Raw genomic sequence first — 21,099 nt, forward strand, 5'->3', positions numbered from 1 at the left:
AATAAGCACACACACAACTGAACTGAAGCAATATTTAACTCAGGGGACCACACAAACCCGAGTTTAAATAGACGAATCAGTTTAAACAACAAACAGGTGAAGCAATACTAAAACGCAGGGTAGGGTGACCTCTGGTGGTGAGTGATGGTGTTGTCGGGAGCCAGTGTGACAGATTTAGTGAGGAACTTTAGCATTGATTTTAACACATCCCTGTAGGCTGTTTGGATAACACTTTGTCATTTGTATGTAGAAGAGGCCTAATCTGCCTGACAGGGTCACTTTGTCATGTCCGTTATAAACTGGAGCTACACTGGGTGCTAACAAGTGGGGAGAAGCATGATCATTATGAGAGCATCCACACTGGCTTCTGCTTGTGGTCTCAGTTATCAGGCCTCTGTCACAGGCTACATGTGGGACACCGTTAATGGCTTTTATAGTACAGTAGCATCAGTATTCAGTGTATGTATTAACCTAACCTTTACCCCAGCCCCCACCCTAATTCTAATCCTAGAGTAGCACTGAATGGTCCATAAACATTTTCCAAAGCTTTTCCATGTTAGTCACCTTGCAGCTTTAACAATATCAAATAATATAAAATATTAAATAATAATACAATTTAATATATAAACTCATATAATCTATATAATAATATAATCTCAGACTTGCACACAACCTGAATAACACATTATAGTGATGGGCACTCAAGTAGTTTTGCTCATGACCCAACTGGAGTGTATATTTGCCGCAGTTCTAGTCCTGCACATCTGCTCTCACACCCGTGCTTCTAATGTCCACTAAAGAGAGGTGGTATGATATAAAATATGTAATAATAATACAATATAATATATAATGTCAAATAATCTATATTATATAATAAGATAATCTCAGACTTGTTTCTCATGTCCACTAAAGAGAGGCCTGTATAAGTGATTAGCTACAGCCCTACACAGTGTTTGTATTATTTACGTCTACATATATTTTTAAAACGGTGCTGAACTGATGCAGAAATAAACCCTATTGACCTGGCATTTGTCTACATTCATCTACATTTATTACTATATATTGATTTAATAAATAGTACTGTGTACAGAGTACAATGTTTAATTTTCTGGCCTTTTAGAGGACTTTCTAACCCTAACCCTGTTCTCTTCATCTGTTCAGCAAGCATGTCCCATTAACGTCATGTCAGTTATAGGATTACAGGCACTTCTGGATGGTGTGGTAATCACATACCTAACCCTAAATACTCACTAAAATACTTATCTCCTTTTAATGTGTCTTTTTATTTATACTGTAAAGCACTTTGAGTTGCATGTATGTATGAAAGGTGCTATACAAATAAAGATTATTATTATTTACATTTACGGCATTTTGCAGACGCTCTTATCCAGAGCGACTTACAAATTGCTTTGCATCCGATCACAGAATTCAACGTAAGAAATAGTACGGATAGGCCAGAATTCAAGATACCATTGAGTCAGACTACTACTAAACTATGTATGATTGTACGATGTATGATTTTTAAAATAATTTATGTGTGTTACTGCTGCAAGTATTTGAACACCTTCAATCAGCAAAAAGTCTGGCCCTCTAAGACCTGTTAGTCTGCCTCTAAAACCTCCACTCCACTTATTATTGTAAATTAGAAGCGCCTGTTTGAGGTCGTTAGCTGCATAAAGACACCTGTCCACCCCACACACTCAGACCAAAGAGCTGTCCAAAGACACCAGAGACAAAAGTGTAGACCTCCACAAGGCTGGAAAGGGCTACGGGGCAATTGCCAAGCAGCTTGGTGAAAAAAGATCAACTGTTGAAGCAATTATTAGAAAATGGATGAAGCTAAACATGACTGTCAATCTCCCTCGGTCTGGGGCTCCATGCAAGATCTCACCTTGTGGCAGATCAATGATCTGACAAAAGGTGAGGAATCAGCCCAGAACTATATGGGATGAGTTGGTCAATGTAGTCAATGACCTGAAGAGAGCTGGCACCATTGTTTCCAAGGTTACTGTGGGTAATACACTAAGATGTAATAGTTTAAAGTCATGCATGGCATGGAAGGTTCCTCTGCTTAACTCAGCACATGTCCAGGCCCGTCTTAAGTTTGACCATGACTATTTGAATGATCCAGATGAGTCATGCGAGAAAGTTTTGTGGTCAGATGAGACCAAAATAGAACTTTTTGGTCTTAATTCCACTCGCCATGTTTGGAGGACGAAGAATGATGAGTACCATGTCAAAAACATCATCCCTACTGTGAATTATTGGGGTGGAAGCATCATGTTTTGGGGTTGTTTTTCTGTACATGGGACAGGATGACTGCTCTGTTTTAAGGAGAGGATGACCAGGGCCATGTATTGCAAGATTGTGGGGAACAACCTTCTTCCCTCTTTTAGAGCATTGAAGATGGGTCATGGCTGGGTCTTCCAACATGACAATGACCCAAAGCACACAGCAAGGATAACTAAGGAGTGAGAAGCATATCAAGGTTTGGAGTGGCCTAGCCAGTCTCCAGACCTAAACCCTATAGAAAATCTTTGGAGGGAGCTCAAACTCTGTGTTACTCAGTGACAGCCGAGGAACCTGGCTGATCTGGAGAAGATCTGTGTGGAGGAATGAGCCAAAATCCCTACTGCAGTGTGTGCAAACCTGGTAAAAAACTACAGGAAATGTTTGACCTCTGTAATTGCCTCTGTAAAGGCTACTGTACCAAATATTAACATTGATTTTCACAATTGGTCAAATATTAACACACAGTAACACACAAATAAATTATTTAATAATCTGGAATGTGATTTCCAGATTATTCTTTTTTTTATTACAGTGGACATGCACCTAAGATGGAAATTTCTGTGTGTCTGCTTTCTTGTCATTCAGGCCTATACACACTTAAGTTACATTATACTTGTGACAACAGCAAAATTACAGAATAAATAATTAATCTTTCGTGCCTGATTTAATGTTGCATCACGCAGTGTCTGCTGGGTATAGTTGCTCTTCAGAGCTTTATCAAACCTTACGGCTGTTTACGACAGTAATGTGATGCCAGTGACAGGTGCACTTTAATTAATAGGGTTGTTATTTGGGTTTTAGTGTTTGTCAAATTGCTTTCTAGGGAAGTGCATCCTAGAGGAAGCCTGTTAGTCAGCTTGTTCAGCAAGTTGTAACACATCAGCATGTAAGTCCCTGGACTATTACCCTCTCCACTCTGCAGTGTCTGTAGCACCCTCACTAGGGCTCTGGGTTTGTTTATCAGTGTCTACACAAATAAGGAGGCACAAAAACAGATCTTAAAGTGTAAATGTTGTTATTTGTTCCTACAGTATTCACATAGCACTGCAAATTTATTTTAAGAACTCAGTTTAAGATCCTTTTTTCATGAAATTGACCAAATAAACATTTACTGTCATACTCATAAATATGAAAATTAAGTAATATGCAATATATAAGTCATAATATTTAAGTCACTCTGGATAAGAGCATTTTCCAGTTGGCGAAAGTCTAAATGAAAATGTAAACATGTGGTCATTAGGCATGGTACTTTTATATAACTCTTTCATGCTGATGATACACAACTTTCAGCCCACAGAACAGCTGGGGCCCACCCAACATTAACATTAACATGGATCACCTACACCTACCAGACCTGATCCTGGAGTACCTGGCCTCTCAGGCTCAAATGACTTATGTAATTATTATTGAAACAATAAGCAATATTCATTTGCAATTGTCTCCAAATAATTTTGTTTTGTTTACACAGTGCTATCCAGTGTCACCCATGGAGGGTGTGTTCCTGTTCCTTGCCACCGTTTCCTTTGGCCTGCTCATCAGGGGCCTATATCTGGCTCCTACTAAGTTGTTGTAAAATGTATGTTGTAAATAAAATGTAATTAAATGTAACTACGTACTCTTCATAGCAGCATCATTGCCCCAGCACTGGCCAGACAAACTGACAGACTTTTTATGAAATGCAGTTATCTAGTAATATGTGCCTCTTTCTTTGGCTTTCAGGACAGGATCAGTTGAATTGGGCATGTGTTCTACCATATCTTGGGTATGTTATGCAGGAATGTTGTACAGTGAGTAAATTATTATTCACATGCATCTAATACACTAGGCTATTTTCCCACATCTCAGTGAGAACATGCCAATGTTGAATCCAGGGTTCATTTGCCTCATTGTGGTCCATCCATTTGTGAGATTCTTCTCCTTCAACCACTCCAGTGGATGATATGGTGGAACGATCTTCCATTAGCTGCTAGGACTGCAGAGTCTATTGCTATCTTCAAGCGTAGACTGAAGACTCACCTGTTTGTTGAGTTCTTACCAGAGCACTAACTCAGCGGACACCACTTGCCGTTGTTCTTAAATTGTATGTCTGTCTATGGTTATTTGTGCTTCTTGGCAAATGCCTAACTTGCAAAACACTAGGTAATGATACTGATTCCTGTAGTTTAGTAGTAGTCTGACTCAATGGTTTCTTGAATTCTGGCCTATCTGTACTATTTCCTAGGATGTATTCTGTGATCAGAAGCAAAGCACTTTATAAGTCGCTCTGGATAAGAGCGTCTGCTAAATGCCGTAAATGTAAATATGATTTCATCCACTGGGTCACTGATCACCTCTAGCAGTGTTTTGCATTTGCACTGTTCTTGAAGCCAGTTCTTGATGTTCTTGAAATGTCGGTTTAGCAGATGTTTTAGAGATACTAGTGGTGGCACGCCAAGCAGTGGAACAACCACCACGCCAGGTTCAGGGCCCCTAACTTCACTCTTTTTAACCATTCCAGGGCTCATTTTGAACATGCAGACTTATGCCACACACTGCAGTCACATGACTTAAGCTGGGGTAAAGGTGATGCAAACTGCACAGAATGTGAGCATGCTGAAATTGATTAATTTGAAACAATTATCAGTATTATTTTGCAATCAATGTTATTAAATCTCCTGTTGTGTGAGAGCCCTTTTGACAGGTGAACCACCCTGTCAGTTCAAAAACTGATCTTGAGCGCCCTCTGCTGATCACATTCAGATACTGATATTGAGCGCCCTCTGCTGATCACTTGCTAATCCATATAGCAGACAGCAAACAGTAGGCCAAACGTAAACATGTCTTCTATCAGTGGATTCATTATTTTGTTTTTACATTTTTACTTTTCGAAGTTAGTGCATATGAGGTGCCAGTCCTCATCAGTAGAAGGAGAAACTTTATATCAGGTGTTAGTGACAAAGGTCAATTTTCACCTTCAAAGGTGTGCAGAGCTTTTACAGCCCTGGTTGATTATTTGTTATTGAACAATTCTAGACTTCATTGCCCAGTTTTACATTTTGAGGCCAGAATTTCGTATAGTTTGTTATCAAACTGCCAGACTCTTTAATATTTCCAATTCTGTTTGTCCTTTTCAATTAATTGAAAAATTGCTCTCTTTGAAAAATCCTAAGAGAACGTTTAGTGCTAATATGAACAATGAGTATATAAGCCTGGCCACTGGCCGCCTTCTTAATACGACATAATGTGGACACACAATGTCCAGAGAGTGTGTTTGTGTTTTAAAGGCAAACTTTTAATACTATGTAAAAAATCTGTTTACCTGTCATATGAGTTTGCAGTGACTGTCTGTCTAGTGTGCCTAGAAATATCCCTGGTCATTTTGATAAGGTACACTTTAGAATTGTTTAGAAGTCTGTTTTCATCCAGTGAGCATCTCTATGTGCAGATTGTGCAGTCTTTAATATTGATGTTTATATTAGTTCTGTTTACATTATTTCATATTGTATATAAAACAACAATAATTATAATTAATATATTATAATATATTGTAATATGACAAAGTATTTAGTTTCAACAGTTGGTTTATAGTTTTAAAATACTTAAAAATGGCCTGTGCTTCATAATTAGCTCTTACAGCACAAGCCTCATGTGGAAAGGCTTGTTGTTGTTCAAGGTGTTTTGACTGAACAGCAGTCCTCAGTGTACAAGATCCCCCCCCCCCCCCCCCCCCCCCCCCAGCATGAGTCCTCTCAGAAGCACTCCGGCCCCTTGCTTTTACTGCAAAGCGGCTAATTAATTATGATGCAATGCACCAAATGATAAAAGGTGTCATTTGATCTTCTGATTTGGAAACACTTTCCTGTCGGCACATGTCTGCCAGGCGGAGCCGCATCTGCTGTCCCCCTCAGGCAGGGGGAGACGGGTCTTCTGACACAACATCTAGGGGTAGATCATGCCGCCTGAGTGCTACTCATCTCTCAGCTCTAATTAAATCAAAGCCTTGGGCCTACTGATTAAACCTGAAACAAAGGAGCGCTGGTGGAGCATCTGAGCTCACAAACAACACCCCTTACCCTTGAGACCTATAATTTAATTTGGGTTTGCCATACAGCTACAGTCACTGTCACCTGGGATGGAGAGAGCAGTTGATAATATTTTGATGCACAGTTTTTTGTTTATTTGTCTGACTGGTGAATGCTAATTGTTTGTCTTACAGGTTGTTTGGGAAATCAGTGCTGCTCAGTGATGCTCTAACGCTTTTGCATCAGACATGCTGGGTGCTGAATATTCACAGTTGATCTTTCATGACCTTTACATGAACAACAATTAACAATAAATAAAACATTTCACATTCTGTCACTATGGTACTGTGGTATTAAAGTTGGTATGGTATAATGGTATAACATGGTATAATGCTCTTAGATAACCCTTAGATGTTCATTACCTTTAGAAATTATCCCTGGATGAACCCCAGTTGAAGGAATACCTTTTCCCCCTACTGTTAAATGCTTTTTCGTTTCAGGAAATCTATGCATGATTGTACAAGATATGAACAAAATTATACTATAGTAACATAGTATAACAATGCAAATATTGCAGGTTAAGCATTGTACACCAAAATGGTGCCTCATGGATTACAGTAACATGTATTTACAAGGATTTAAAATTTAACCGTGTGCTTATTAAATTGAATGTGCAGTCCTAAATAAGAATAAAAATGTAAAACTTTAACATATAAATAACATATAACATATTCACAAAAAATGCTTGGAGTGTGAGCCCTTTATATTTTCATTGTGTATCCACCCTGTGGAAGGAATAAGATCGAGGTCAGCCCTACTCCCTACAACCCTACTACCCACAGCCCTACTCCCTACAACCCTACTACCCACAGCCCTACTCCCTACAACCCTACTCATGGAGAGCTAAATCTCTATCAAAGCTGTTCAGCTCAAACCCCTGACCTAGCAATCCTCATCCAGCTAATGCCTTCAGTTGTAAGTTATTGTACAGATAAGGCCTGAACATTATATAGCAGCATGATAGACTACTCCAGAGATGTACAAATGTCAGCAGAAGCTTAGCCACATGTTTAATCAGGGTAGTCTCAGTGTTCAGACAACTGAATCAAGTGAGGTCCTGCTTGTTTGGAATGAAACACCACAGCTCCACTGGCCCTTTGTGGGTAAGATTTGATTTGATTGGTTCCATTAGGATTTAGTTAAAGCACAATAATGTAAAACCATTTTCAGGCCCTGTATATCATTTCTGCTGCCTAATGTTTCAGTGACTCAGTCTAAAAGCTCTAGCTTCTGTTTTCTTCCTCAGCCTCATGTATCATATTAAATCAGTAAATTTAGTGCCAAGCTTGCTATTATGTCTTACAACCAAAAGAAATATCACTGTTCACTCTGTCTGCTTCTCACTTGATAGACTTGCAGTCTTCAAAAAGTATGAGGTCAACCAGCCAAATTCCCTTCTTCACACTCACTCACAAAGTTGGAGATCCCAGTAATGACATAATGACATACATTCCCTATCTTTAGTCTTATTCTGTTAAAAATGTGTGTTTCCCTCACAAAGAAAGGTTTACAAGCCACATAAACTTAGTAGGCTATGCCTCTGTTTTTAGAAAAACAAATACAAGCTCCTGGATTTTTTTTTTGGTAATAAATACCAGGGTAGAAAAAAGATGCTCCTTAAATAAGATGATATGATTGCATATCTGTTTTCCTTCCAGAGGCCCTGGGAAGCATGCCATCATGTCATCAGGCTTTGGGTGAAGCTGCCTCTGCCAGAATCTTCCCTACTTGGTCCCTTACGTCAGTGATGCACATCATAGATCAGGTCCCATGCAAGAAAGTGTTGTAATCATCACAAATCCAGTTCATTCTGACGGCCAGTCTCTCACCCAGGCTCCAATCCTCTGAAAACTTGTGATGTGCTTCATATGCTTTTTACTTATTTCAAACATCTGAATTATTTTGCTATATTTAATTTATGTTCACAGCAATATGAAATGTGATTCTACCTGACAGTATATGTTTATCTAATGTACCTTCTGTAACACTTGGCAAGTATCAACACCATTACATCCGTTTTCATGATAAGACAACATAGACTGAATTCCACCATCACTTCAGGAGGTTTTTTATACATAGATCTATTCACAGGACATTCACCGACAATGTCTGTATGTGGTACATTTACAGTGGGGAAAATAAGTATTTAGTCAGTCACCAATTGTGCAAGTTCTCCCACTTAAAAAGATGAGAGAGGCCGGTAATTGACATCATAGGTAGACCTCAACTATGAGAGACAAAATGTGAAAAAAAAATTTGAGAAAATCATTTTATATGACTTTTAAAGAATTTATTTGCAAATAATGGTGGAAAATAAGTATTTGGTCAATAACAAAAGTTCATCTCAATACTTTGTTGTATATCCTCTGTTGGCAATGACAGAGGTCAAATGTTTTCTGTAAGTCTTCACAAGGTTGGCACACACTGTTGCTGGTATGTTGGCCCATTTCTCCATGCAGATCTCCTCTAGAGCAGTGATGTTTTGGGGCTGTCGGCGGGCAACACGGACTTTTAACTCCCTCTAAAGGTTTTCGATGGGGTTGAGATCGGGAGACTGGCTAGGCCACTCCAGGACTTTGAAATGTTTCTTACGAAGCCACTCCTTTGTTGCCCTGGCAGTGTGCTTGGGATCATTGTCATGCTGAAAGACCCAGCCACGTTTCATCTTCATTGCCCTTGCTGATGGAAGGAGGTTTGCACCCAAAATCTCACAATACATGGCCCCATTCATTCTTTCATGCACACGGACCAGTCGTCCTGGTCCCTTTGCAGAGAAACAGCCCCAAAGCATGATGTTGCCACCCCCATGCTTGACAGTTGGTATGGTGTTCTTTGGATGCAACTCAGCATTCACTGTCCTCCAAACACGACGAGTGTTTTTACCAATCACGACTTGTGTTTTTACCAAATAGTTCTACTTTGGTTTCATCTGACCATATGGCATTCTCCCAATACTCTTCTGGAACATCCAAATGCTCTCTAGCAAACTTCAGACGTGCCTGGATATGGACTGGCTTAAGCAGGGGGACATGTCTGGCACTGCAAGATCTGAGTCCCTGGCGTCGTAGTGTGTTGCTGATGGTAGCCTTTGTAACGTTGGTCCCAGCTTTCTGCAGGTCATTCACTAGATCCCCCCTTGTGGTTCTGGGATTTTTCCTCACCGTTCTTGTGATCATTTTGACCCCACGGGCTGAGATCTTGCGTGAAGCCCCAGATCGAGGGAGATTAGTAGTGGTCTTGTAGGTCTTCCATTTTCTGATTATTGCTCCCACAGTAGATTTCTTCACACCAAGCTGCTTGCCTATTGCAGATTCAGTCTTCCCAGCCTGGTGCAGGTCTACAATTCGGTTTCTGGTGTCCTCCGACAGCTCTTTCGTCTTCACCATAGTGGAGTTTGGAGTGTGACTGTTTGAGGTTGTGGGCAGGTGTCTTTTATACTGTTAACGATATCAAACAGGTGCCATTAATACAGGTAATGAGTGGGGGAAAGAGGCGCCTCTTAAAAAAGAAGTTACAGGTCTGTGACAGCCAGAAATCTTGCTTGTTTGTAGGTGACCAAATACTTATTTTCCACCATTATTTGCAAATAAATTCTTTAAAAGTCAGACAAAATGATTTTCTCAATTTTTTTTCACATTTTGTCTCTCATAGTTGAGGTCTACCTATGATGTCAATTACAGGCCTCTCTCATCTTTTTAAGTGGGAGAACTTGCACAATTGGTGACTGACTAAATACTTATTTTCCCCACTGTATAGATTTCAAAATTGAAACCAAAAAGTCACAGATTCAGTGCAAAATTAACAAAACATACTCATAAAACATACAACAGACTCATAAAACAGGCCTTGAAAACAAAAGCTTGCCAAATTTAACAGCAATCTTTAACAGTCAATCATATTACAAATCCAAACATTTTATGAGTTTTAGGATCTTTCTGATTGATGGCTAATTAGTACAAGTATGATGTGGAAAATACCTACATTGCAAACAATAAACTCTTATTAGAATATGCCAACATCATCAGTGACCAAAAATAGCAGCAGGTTACACAAAACTAAAAGAAAATCCCAAAATATGTTCATGTAGGGAGAGGATGGGGAATGCAAAATACATTTTTTATCACTGCTGTTAGCCTATGAAGTGCATAAAACAAATTGAACTTTTGTAGTTAAGAACGTCTTGTAATATTATAAAATGACAACATGTGATTAGCCAAAAATAACATCAATAATAAAAAAAAACAAAGTCCCTCAAACAATCCCTGAGACCTGCTACTTAGCAACTTGAACATACCTCTTTTGAGACACTGATATCCACACATTTAACACAGCAACTTGGACTTCAGTGTGTGCACTTTTGGTGAAAGTTTCCCACTGTCAAGTTCTAACAGCATCTTCTGACAAAATTCAAATGTATACCTGAGTTGTTTGGGGTAACTAAGGTTCACAGCATAGATCAGACCCATTAGCAAGGCCCATGCCCTTGCTACACTAGACAACCCAGCCAGAACTTCTCTGCCTTCCAGCACAATTGTAACATCCAAGGGGTCATCATCAGTAGAACCACCTTTGGTGACAATTTTCATTGTGTGCTGTGCAAGATCCTCTTTTACTTCATCAGATGGAGCACCCTAAAATAAAAAAAGCATATCTAATGCTACATTTGGACAAGATTCTGCACATCAACTCTAAGACACAGAAATAGCCTTTCAATACTCACTTCAAAATTAGTGGTTTTACACATTAAGCCTGAAAGAGGAATTAAACCAGCGACATTTACAATTTACACAAACTGGACACAAACTCTTTAGTGCTCTCCCCAGTAGCATTAGTGCAGGGTTGCCAACTCTCACGCATTGAGTGTGAGACACACGCATTTGACCGTTTTCACACGCTCACGCCACACTTCCGATATCTCACACCGAAAAGAAAATCTAGTTTATTTTTAATCTATGATTCAATGAGTTACTAGTTCGCTCTGGCGCCAACCACTGGCGATCAATCGCGATATAATACTTAATTTGTGTCATTTTTATGTTCGCCACCCCCCCGTCAACAATTTATACTCCGGGTTAACATCTCACTCCAAGCGATCTTCAAACAGGGTATCTGCACATTTTTAAATCTCAAATTCAATGACTTTTAAGACCTTTTTAATAAGTATTATTATTGGGGGGCGGGGGTGGCGAACGAGAATTGTTGACCGGGGGGGGGGGGGGGGGTTAGCGAACGAAAATTGTTGACGTTGTTGAGGCCGTATACTCCAACGTTAGGAATCTAGCACTAGGACCCTGGAGCTGTTTTTTTCTGCAATAGCGCTAGATTCGGCAAAGTTCACATCGCGCCAGAACAACTGAACAACACACACTTATAATAATTTAATGCCTCCCCTCATAAAATTCCAGACATTTTAAGACATTTTTAGGCCTTGAATATGGAAAACTAAATTTAAGACATTTTAAGACCTTTTAAGGACCCGCGGGTACCCTGTTCAAAAGTTGGCAACCCTGTTAGTGTGTTACCTAGCTTAGCTCATCACTAGCTAGCTGGTCGCTAATGTTAGCTTGCTGGTCGCTATCTTTATTTTTCTCCCAGTGAAAGAGAGAACTATAAAATAGACTTAAAACAAATCTTTTATTTGAAAAGGAGAATTATAAAGCCATACTGCCTGCTGACCAGCATCAGAAAGCGGAAAAGTTCCGTTTCTAATGAACTTCACCTCAGACAGGGGACTCGGTCGGTTTCGTCCACAGTCTTCAAGTCCACCTCACACTGAGACTGAGACAAGACCGGACTCGAGTACTACAACTCTAATGGTTTATATAAAACACAGACAGTCCTCCTGTATCAGAAAAAGTTTTATTTCCTTTATTTATTACTTGAATTGATTGAATTGACTGTAGCTAGCTATAACAGAGGAACAGTTCCACGAAGCAGTGCCGCAGTGCACTCGCACTAGTTTTTACCTGACTAATAGCAGGGCTCTCAAGTCTCACGCATTTGACCGTCTTCACACGCTCACACGCCACACCTCCGATTTCACACGGCGAGAAAAAAAATCTAGTTTATTTACCTCCGATCCATATCTATGTCGCCCTCCACTGGCGATCGATCGTGAAATACAACGTATACAACCCCCCCCCCCCCCCCCCCCCCCCCCCCCCGCTCAACAATTAACGTTCGCCACCTTTTGGGATGTGGTTTTAAAGTTGTGCCATATTAGAAACTTGAGAGAAGACCTAATAGAAGACCTACATCTACATCAAAGAGAACACCTACATCTACACCAAAGAGAAAACCTACATCTACACCTATGAGATGTACATCTAACAATCTAACAATCACACTGTTCCTTCCAGTTTAGTATATTGTATATATTACAGTCTGTGAAGAGGTGTCACACCCACTGTCTCCTCTGTCTCTTCCTGGTCTCCAAGACTCCTGAACATTAGCCTTCTGCAGTTTTACATTCTCTCCTGAAGTCACAGCTGATTAAATGTGTGGTCAGTGGTGGTCAGTGATGTCAGTAACGCGTTACTTAGTAACGCGTTACTCTAATCTTACCACTTTTTTTGGTAACGAGTAATATAATGCGCTACTATTTCCAGTCCAGTAATCAGATTAAAGTTACTTATCCAAATAACTGTGCGTTACTATTTTTATTTTCCTTAGTAAAAATATATATTTTATCTTTCTTCTTGGCTCAGTTCTACTTTTGCGTCTGACCGTAGCGCTCGACTGACCGCTGCGCGGGACCCTGTGAAAGCGCGAGCACGTTTTACAAGTCATTTTTTGCAGTGTCCTCCCGAAACGATATGTGGTAGTATAAAGAAATACCCCTCAAAAACAGAGGAATGAACATTTACCTGAAGAATTTTAATGTTGCTTTGTGTTCCACGTTTGAAAAGTGCTGGAATTTTGACTAACGTAGCCTACTTTAAAATGCTTGAAATTGTAATGGTATTTCGTTTCACAAGCTGTTTGACTGAACAGTTCGCTTGTATTACGTTTACAAATAAATTTACAAATAATACCATGCAGCTACACAAACGTAATGTCAGTGTAACGACTACTACTCCTCACAGCGAAATCCCTAACGGACAGACACTTGGCCACTCAGGGAGTCTTAGTCCTTTAAGTGACACTGGGGGGGTGGCGACGGCGCGCGCCAGCGTTGCGTTATCAATAAAGTTTCCCTCCTCTGGATTTTTGGATTAAGCAGTTTCTGCCTCGGTTACCGAACCTGCTTCAATACATTGTTACTATTAAAAATGCACTTCCAATAAAGTGAGTATTGGAAAAATTTATTTTGCTGCTGAATGTAACTATTAAAGTAACTTGTAATCTAACGTAGTTACTTTTAAAATCAAGTAATCAGTAACGTAACTAAGTTACTTTTAAAAGGAGTAATCTGTAATCAGTAATCGGATTACTTTTTCAAGGTAACTTAGCCATCACTGGTGGTGGTACATTTGATTATATGATGAACTGTGTAATCATTCTGATAGGAATGGATAATATAGCATGACTCAAAATAAATCAGTATGATCGTGTTTTTTTAATGTTAGGCTGATAATGAAGTGATTTTGTTTGCATTTCTTTGTTCCATATTTTCTCTCCATGTAATTGGTGTTAATTGTAGGGACCATCCTGAATAACAGCTGCATACAGTGGCGCAAAAAGGGGGTATGCAGCATATGCGATGCATAGTGGCGCTGCACTAGAGGGTGCACCAAATCGATGCCAGAAAATTATTTGCAGAGTTGGTGGGGGGTGGAGTGCGGGGGGCGCCGAGAGTATGTTTGCATACACCTCAGAAAGTATGTAGTTGCAACCCTGGCTGCATATTATCTTGTTTGTAAACAAAAGATTTAATACCTTCATATATTACAGAGTTTAGCATAATCAGAGAAAAACTTAACTGGTATAAAGCTTGATTTCTAATGTCCTCAGTAGATGCTGCCTCTGGCATATTTATATATCTGACATCCAAACAAAATGTGGTTGTTTTAATAAGACTCCCATATCTGGTCAGGGCAAATGGTTTCTCATTGTCTCCTTCCACATAGTAGCGTTGAGCAGCAGTGTATCCTTCTTACACAGTGCCCTGTTGACCTATGAACTGATCCTGTGAGAGCTCATCATGGCAACACTCAGATCCAGCAGCAGTCTCCTGTTGATATTAGAGGACTGAGTACAAGAAACAGCCCCGAGACAGGCTCTAATGTGCCCTTATTTTCACTTGCTGTGAATGTTGCCTGCAGCGTTCACAGATATGCTCCCAAAAGCCACTAAACAGCCTCTAATGATGCATTAGCCCTTCCCCTAATTGCACTGCTGAGAGAGCCTTAGGCTAGAAACTGCCTGGTCTGCCTCTTAACAGGCTATCGCTTCATGTCTGAGTATTACGTTAAACTTGTGGTGGTTGGCACAATTGGATAAATATCTAGACATGGTCTTATTGGTATGAATTACTCCCATGACAGACTGTTTGATATTTAGTGGTTGTCATCCTTGTGTGATACGATGAATTAGAAATTTACCTTTCAGAGATATATTTCTGTGTGTGTCTTAACATGAAGGCATCATAACTATCAGAGCAATTGTTGCTAGTGATATTTGACCTCAAGGTGCGATATTCTTTTGTTTACCCAGTCTGCAGAACAGACCAGGATCTCTTCATGAAGCTTTAGGTCTGTAGTAAACATCATTAATGCCTGACACCATTTAGACCTCTCTCACACAATTAAGATCCAGCGTGCATTGAAAGATATGGGGTCTGTTATTGCAGTGAGCAGTTCTGGGGAGCAGTGCTGTTTCCACTGTGCTATGTCCTCAGGGGGGTTAGAGGCCTGATGTGGTACAGGTGGTTCATTTCAGGAAGCCTTGACATGCACCATAAAAATGGTGATGGGTGAACCATGTATTTATTACATGAGCATCGACTTTGCCTGTGCAGATCCTCTGTGTCATTGTGGCAGAATGCCACAGGTTCACCCACACTGTGGAGACCAGAGAGTCTTCCCAGCTCTGTGATTTGGGTGGAGTGGCTGTGTGCCTGGAGCCGTAATGCAGCAGGGGAGTGTGTTTGTGCACGCGTGCGTGTGTGTGTCGATGGTGTTCCTCTTTCCTCTGCTCTCTCCTCAGGTCATCCAGAAGCAAACCTGTCAGCTCCTCCATGGTGCCCCCCGGCTACCCATGGTGGTCAAGGAGGGGGACATCACGCTGGGGGCTCTGTTCTCTCTCCACGACGCCACGCTGGAGTCGCATATCTCCTTCAGCTCACAACCACAGCCGGCTCAGTGCACCGGGTCAGTCCGCCGGCCCGATAACCACCTTCAGGGCATCTCCGAAGACCTGGCTGAATCTATGGATTTTTACATTTATACGTTTCTGTTATTTTATTTTGCTTAATTTTTACTATGTTTTAACATTTTTAAAGATGCTTTAGGTTTTTCTTCACTGTCCAATGTAAAAAACTCAAGGCTTTTCTCTCTCTGTCTTAGCAAAATGTTTCTGTGTGTCCACAACTCCACACAACTCGTGCACAGCATATTTTAGAACAAACTGAAATCATTCTGAGTTAGATCAGGTAATTTGTAGATGGTGAGAGTAGTACATTTTAAATGATGTCTAATTCCGAATATGCAAACGTGAAACCAACTTTACCGCAGTTACAAGGAAGAGAAAGACAGCAGGAATCTCGGGAGAGATCCTAAATAACAGCTTAATGTTGCAATGCTTATTAGTTTGTATATTATTATGGTGCCTAGAAATTGGTGCCTGATTTTTTCCTTTTAGTACCCACTGGCTCCTTGAGTAATTTTAGTTTTTTTGTCTGGAGCCCTGCATGCGAACAATCTTGTTGCCATGGTAACCACCAATTGTTTACCTTTTTAATTTGTTATAACATTTGTATTGTATAAAAGTGGGTCATGAAAATGTGGGTCCCGGGCTGAGACCAGTTGAGAATCCCTGCTTTATAGATCTCTCATTGGGGAGCAATAAGACTGAATTCGCTTTGCTTGTGTCCTGTAGGTTTAATTTCCGGACCTTCCGGTGGATGCAGACAATGATTTTTGCCATAGAGCAGATCAACAGAGATGGCCGTCTCTTGCCCAATGTTTCACTGGGCTACAGAATCTACGATTCCTGCAGTAACCCCCTTCATGCCCTCCGCACGGCGCTGGAGCTGCTCGGTGGCACGGGGGAGGAGAGCGGGAACACTGAGTGCCGGGGCAACGTCCCTGTTGTCATTGGTGATGGTGGATCCACGCTGTCCATGGTTGTTGCACACTGTCTAGGTGTTTTCCAGCTGCCACAGGTGAGCAGCCCTATGGTTGATTTAAGTGACACAAGCACATCAGGATCATTTAAGGTCAGATTATAACATGCTAATATGCTTGCTAATGAGTTCTTGGCATTCATATCATCTTTTGTCTCCTGTCTCCTCTTTTTCTTTCCTCTTTACTCCTCTACTGCTCTCCTCCACTCTCCTCCCCTCAGATCAGCTATTTCTCCAGCTGCGCATGTCTCAGTAATAAGAAGACGTTCCCAGCATTCCTCAGGACCATGCCCAGTGACTTCTTCCAGGTCAACGCCCTTGCTCAGCTGGTGCAGCACTTCGGCTGGACCTGGGTGGGAACGGTTGCCGGCGACGATGCTTACGGCCGCGGAGGCGCCCAGATCTTTAACGCTAAGATCACCAGAATGGGCGCCTGCATCGCCCTGTATGAGGTCATTCCCAAAAACCACACTCCAGCAGAGATGTCCAGGATTGTGGAGCGTATCAGTGCATCTGGTACGCGGGTGGTACTGGTGTTTGCTCTAGAGCAGGACACTAAAGCCCTGTTCTTAGAGGTGCTCAGACACAACCTCACAGGGGTGCAGTGGCTGGGCAGTGAGGCCTGGATCACGGCAGCGATCCTCGACACACCCCAGTTCCATGCCATCCTCCAGGGATCCATGGGCTTTGCCATACGCCGGGCTTCCATCCCCAACCTGTTGCCCTTCCTGCTGCGTCTACATCCTACCTCTTTTCCCGATGACCCCTTTGTCGTGCAGTTCTGGGAAGAGTTGTTTGAGTGCTCTCTCGCCAGCATAGCTGGTGCAGAGCTCTCAGAGCGACACCCCTGTAACGGCTCAGAGCAGCTGGCCAGCGTGAAGAGCATCTACTCAGATGTGTCTCAGCTCAGGATCTCCTACAACGTTTACAAAGCTGTATATGCCATCGCCCATTCACTAGACTCTATGCTGAAGTGTGCGCCGGGAAGAGGACCCTTCCCAGGGGGAGCCTGCCCTGATACTCACAACATCAGGGAGTGGCAGGTAGAAACACTTTTCTGTGTCCATGTCTTAACACAAATCTGCTGGATTTTTGCAGAAAAATCTAGGTTCTCTGGTTCTCACCAGTCAAAAACCAATTAGATTTTCTGTTTGCCTGTACAGTTTATTTTTTTAGCTTTGAGAGCTAGAAATGTGTGGGTATCTTTGGGTCTTGTGGTTCAGCTAAATCAGTATGTGCTCCAGAGATGGTGTGTTTTAAACAACCACATTTGGACAGCTGTAATATTAAGTTTGTAAAGTAGCCCCTACGTTTTCCTCATTATCTCTGAAAGTCTGTCTCCTCTCTCCCTTTGACACCCTCTGTGGTCCTCGCCCCCTCACGCCTCTCACTGTCTCTACTTGTTCTCCTGGGTCTTTCAGCTCCTGTACTATCTGAAGAAGGTGGACTTCACTAATGAATTTGGCGAGGAAACTAAGTTTGATGAGAATGGGGATCCCACCGCCTTGTACGACCTGATCAACTGGCAGCTCTCGGCGACCGGAGAGGTCCAGTATGTCACCGTGGGCAGGTTCGACGAGACCAAGAGTGCTAAACTGGAGATAGGGGAAAACAACATCATCTGGAATGCTAACCAGAGCCAGGTAAGCCTCTGTGTGTTTCAGAACTGTTTTCAAGTTCCTTGGTGTTTTTCGAAAGTGCAGACTGAGGAAAAATCTCTATGATTCTACATATTTCACATAGATGAGTTCTTCAGCTGTCAGATCCATCCCTGTGGACGTACTTATATAAGTATTCTGTAGTTCCTGTGCCTTATATATGAGTGGTTTATATCTGTTTAGAGGCCCTGCGCTTTGCTGTGCAGGTGCCTGTGTCTGTCTGCAGTAGCAGCTGCCCCCCTGGCACCAGGAAGGCCATTCGGCCTCGTTTCCCTGTCTGCTGCTTTGACTGCGTTCTCTGTGCAGCTGGGGAGGTTAGCAATCAGACAAGTGAGTCACCTGCACATGCCTGGATCCAACATACAAGAGACAAACTCTGTAAAGCCATTTAATGTAAACCAAAGAATTAAAGGTATGACAGCTTTTTTATGAGCATGAATTTTGAAGTATTTTTGTAAGTATTTTTTACATTTGTTCAGGCCTTGATGGGCTTGCTCCTGTCTCACTGAAAGCTTTGATAGCTTCGAGATTTAAAAGGGATTAGTACTCGTATTCCAAAATGTGGCTGTAATGTGTGCTGTGCCTGTGATGTGTCAGATGCCATAGAGTGTATGATGTGTCCTCCTGCGTTCTGGTCCAACTCGAAGAGGGACACCTGCATCCCAAAGCTGGTGGAGTTCCTGTCATACGGCGACACAATGGGGACTGCGCTGCTGGCTGTGGCCCTGCTGGGCTCCTGTGCCACATTCTTGGTGGCACTCATCTTTGCCTACAAGCGCCACACGCCCCTTGTCAGGGCCAACAACTCAGAGCTCAGCTTCCTCATCCTCTGCTCTCTCTGGCTGTGCTTCCTGTGTGCGCTGGCCTACATTGGGCAGCCCACACCTTGGTCCTGCCAGCTACGTCACACGTCCTTCGGTGTCACGTTCTGCCTCTGCCTCTCGTGCATCCTGGGTAAGACGATGGTGGTGCTGATGGCCTTTAAAGCCAGTCTTCCAGGCAGCAGTGCCATGAGGTGGTTCAGGCCCCCACAGCTGCGTGCCCTGATCTTCCTGTGCACAACGGTGCAGGTGGTGATTTGTGGCATGTGGCTGGGCCTGGCGCCTCCTCTACCACGCAAGCTGATTACCCGCGAGTCAGCGCACATCATTCTGCTGTGTGACATGGGCTCAACGCTCGCCTTCTCCCTGGTGCTGGGCTATATCGGCTTGCTGGCTGCTGTCTGCTTTCTTCTGGCCTTCTTTGCCCGGAAACTTCCGGACAACTTCAACGAGGCAAAATTCATCACCTTCAGTATGCTGATCTTTTGTGCTGTGTGGATTGCCTTTGTTCCAGCGTATGTCAGCTCTCCAGGGAAGTACACAGTGGCAGTGGAGGTGTTTGCCATCCTGGCCTCCAGTTATGGACTTCTGCTGTGTATATTTGCCCCAAAGTGTTACATTATTCTGTTCAGACCTGAGAAGAACACAAAGAAACACCTCATGAGCAAATAACACAAATAAGAATACCAACACTTAGTGAACAAATAAGTTTCAGGGAAGAAGTTTTAACATTAAAACTGTAGTTTAAGCTGCAATTAATATCAGAATAATTTATGCTATGGAAGTGTGTGTGTGTGCGTGGTGGACATTTACTTTTTTTCCTCCTGCAATAAAGACTTTTCATTTTTTTCACTGACAATTACATGAACCATTTACAGTTGCATTTCTTATGATCTTGCATCATTGCTCTTTGTCCACTATGAGGTGCTGTTGAGAGCTGTTAAAGAGCTGTGAGCTCTATACTGAACATATCTGAGCGTATCTTGACTTAAATGACACAAACCCATGGCTATCATCATTACTTTGGCCCTTTTAAGAACACCTCACACACACACATGCACACATGCAGTCTTCCTCTCTCTCTCTCTCTCTGTCTCTCTCTCTCTCTCTCTCTCTCTCTCTCTCTCTCTCTCTCTCTCTCTCTCTCTCTCTGTATCCCTCAGTCCTTGTGGTTTCAGGCAGCAGGCCAAAAGAACTGCCCAGTTTGTTTCCAAACAAGCATATACACAGCCTTGTATCTCTCGGCACCAGTTAGCAATAAAACCCAGCTGCTTGAGGCCAATTAAAAACTCTCCTTGACTGCTTCTATTTCTCATTGAGTGCTCCATGAGCAAACATGCCTATGCCCCACACCCTGCTCACACCAGCTCATTCACTACAGCTGACTTTATTCCTGTTTTTTCCATCCACGTGGGTGAAGAGGTGTGGTGGAAATGGGCACACACAGGTCTCTGTGCTCTGGGGAGCGCTTGTGTGGTAAACAGCACGACGACCATAACACCAGCACCATGGAGGTCCCCATCTGCGTATGCTGCCTGCCCTATCAACACTCTGCACTGATTTGACCATGCTTCCATCCCAAGTTTCCCTCCCTAAGTGGGTTAGCGAGTCTGTGGGACTGCTTGTGTTATCGGCGGTGATAGATGTGCCCCTGGATTGCTTCATAGTCCAAGAGAGGAGCATTCTGGCATCTCTGTGAGATGGATAACCTGATCACAAAGATTTAAGCATGAGAAGGTTAAAATGTCAGTACTTCTTACTGTTGATATATGAATATGCGATAGGAATTGATGATTTACAGTAACCTGCAGTCCGTGCAAACAGGCTGAAAGCACTCTTACATACATGCTGCTCAATGAAATCTGAATGGAGTCATTGATATGTCTGGTATACAAGATGTTACTAGTGTCAGTCCTATTACAACAGCTCATGTCATATAACACACTATAACACTAATGGGATACATATGGCTCTAAATATTC

At 42.1% G+C, this 21,099-nt stretch overlaps 1 protein-coding gene across 1 annotated transcript; it reads left to right on the forward strand.

Annotated features, from left to right (window-relative positions):
• The first annotated feature begins 1,829 nt into the window (after nt 1-1,829).
• On the forward strand, nt 1,830-19,789 carry LOC143508964 (extracellular calcium-sensing receptor-like). Its single transcript, XM_076997542.1, has 8 exons — nt 1,830-1,920; nt 15,335-15,405; nt 15,501-15,664; nt 16,392-16,677; nt 16,860-17,681; nt 18,060-18,281; nt 18,503-18,626; nt 18,894-19,789. Exons 1-8 carry the CDS (start codon nt 1,830-1,832, stop codon nt 19,787-19,789), a joined length of 2,676 nt encoding a protein of 891 aa, XP_076853657.1.
• The last annotated feature ends 1,310 nt before the right edge of the window (nt 19,790-21,099 follow it).

Source organism: Brachyhypopomus gauderio, chromosome 2 (genome assembly GCF_052324685.1).
Source record: "Brachyhypopomus gauderio isolate BG-103 chromosome 2, BGAUD_0.2, whole genome shotgun sequence".
Lineage (NCBI taxonomy): Eukaryota > Metazoa > Chordata > Actinopteri > Gymnotiformes > Hypopomidae > Brachyhypopomus > Brachyhypopomus gauderio.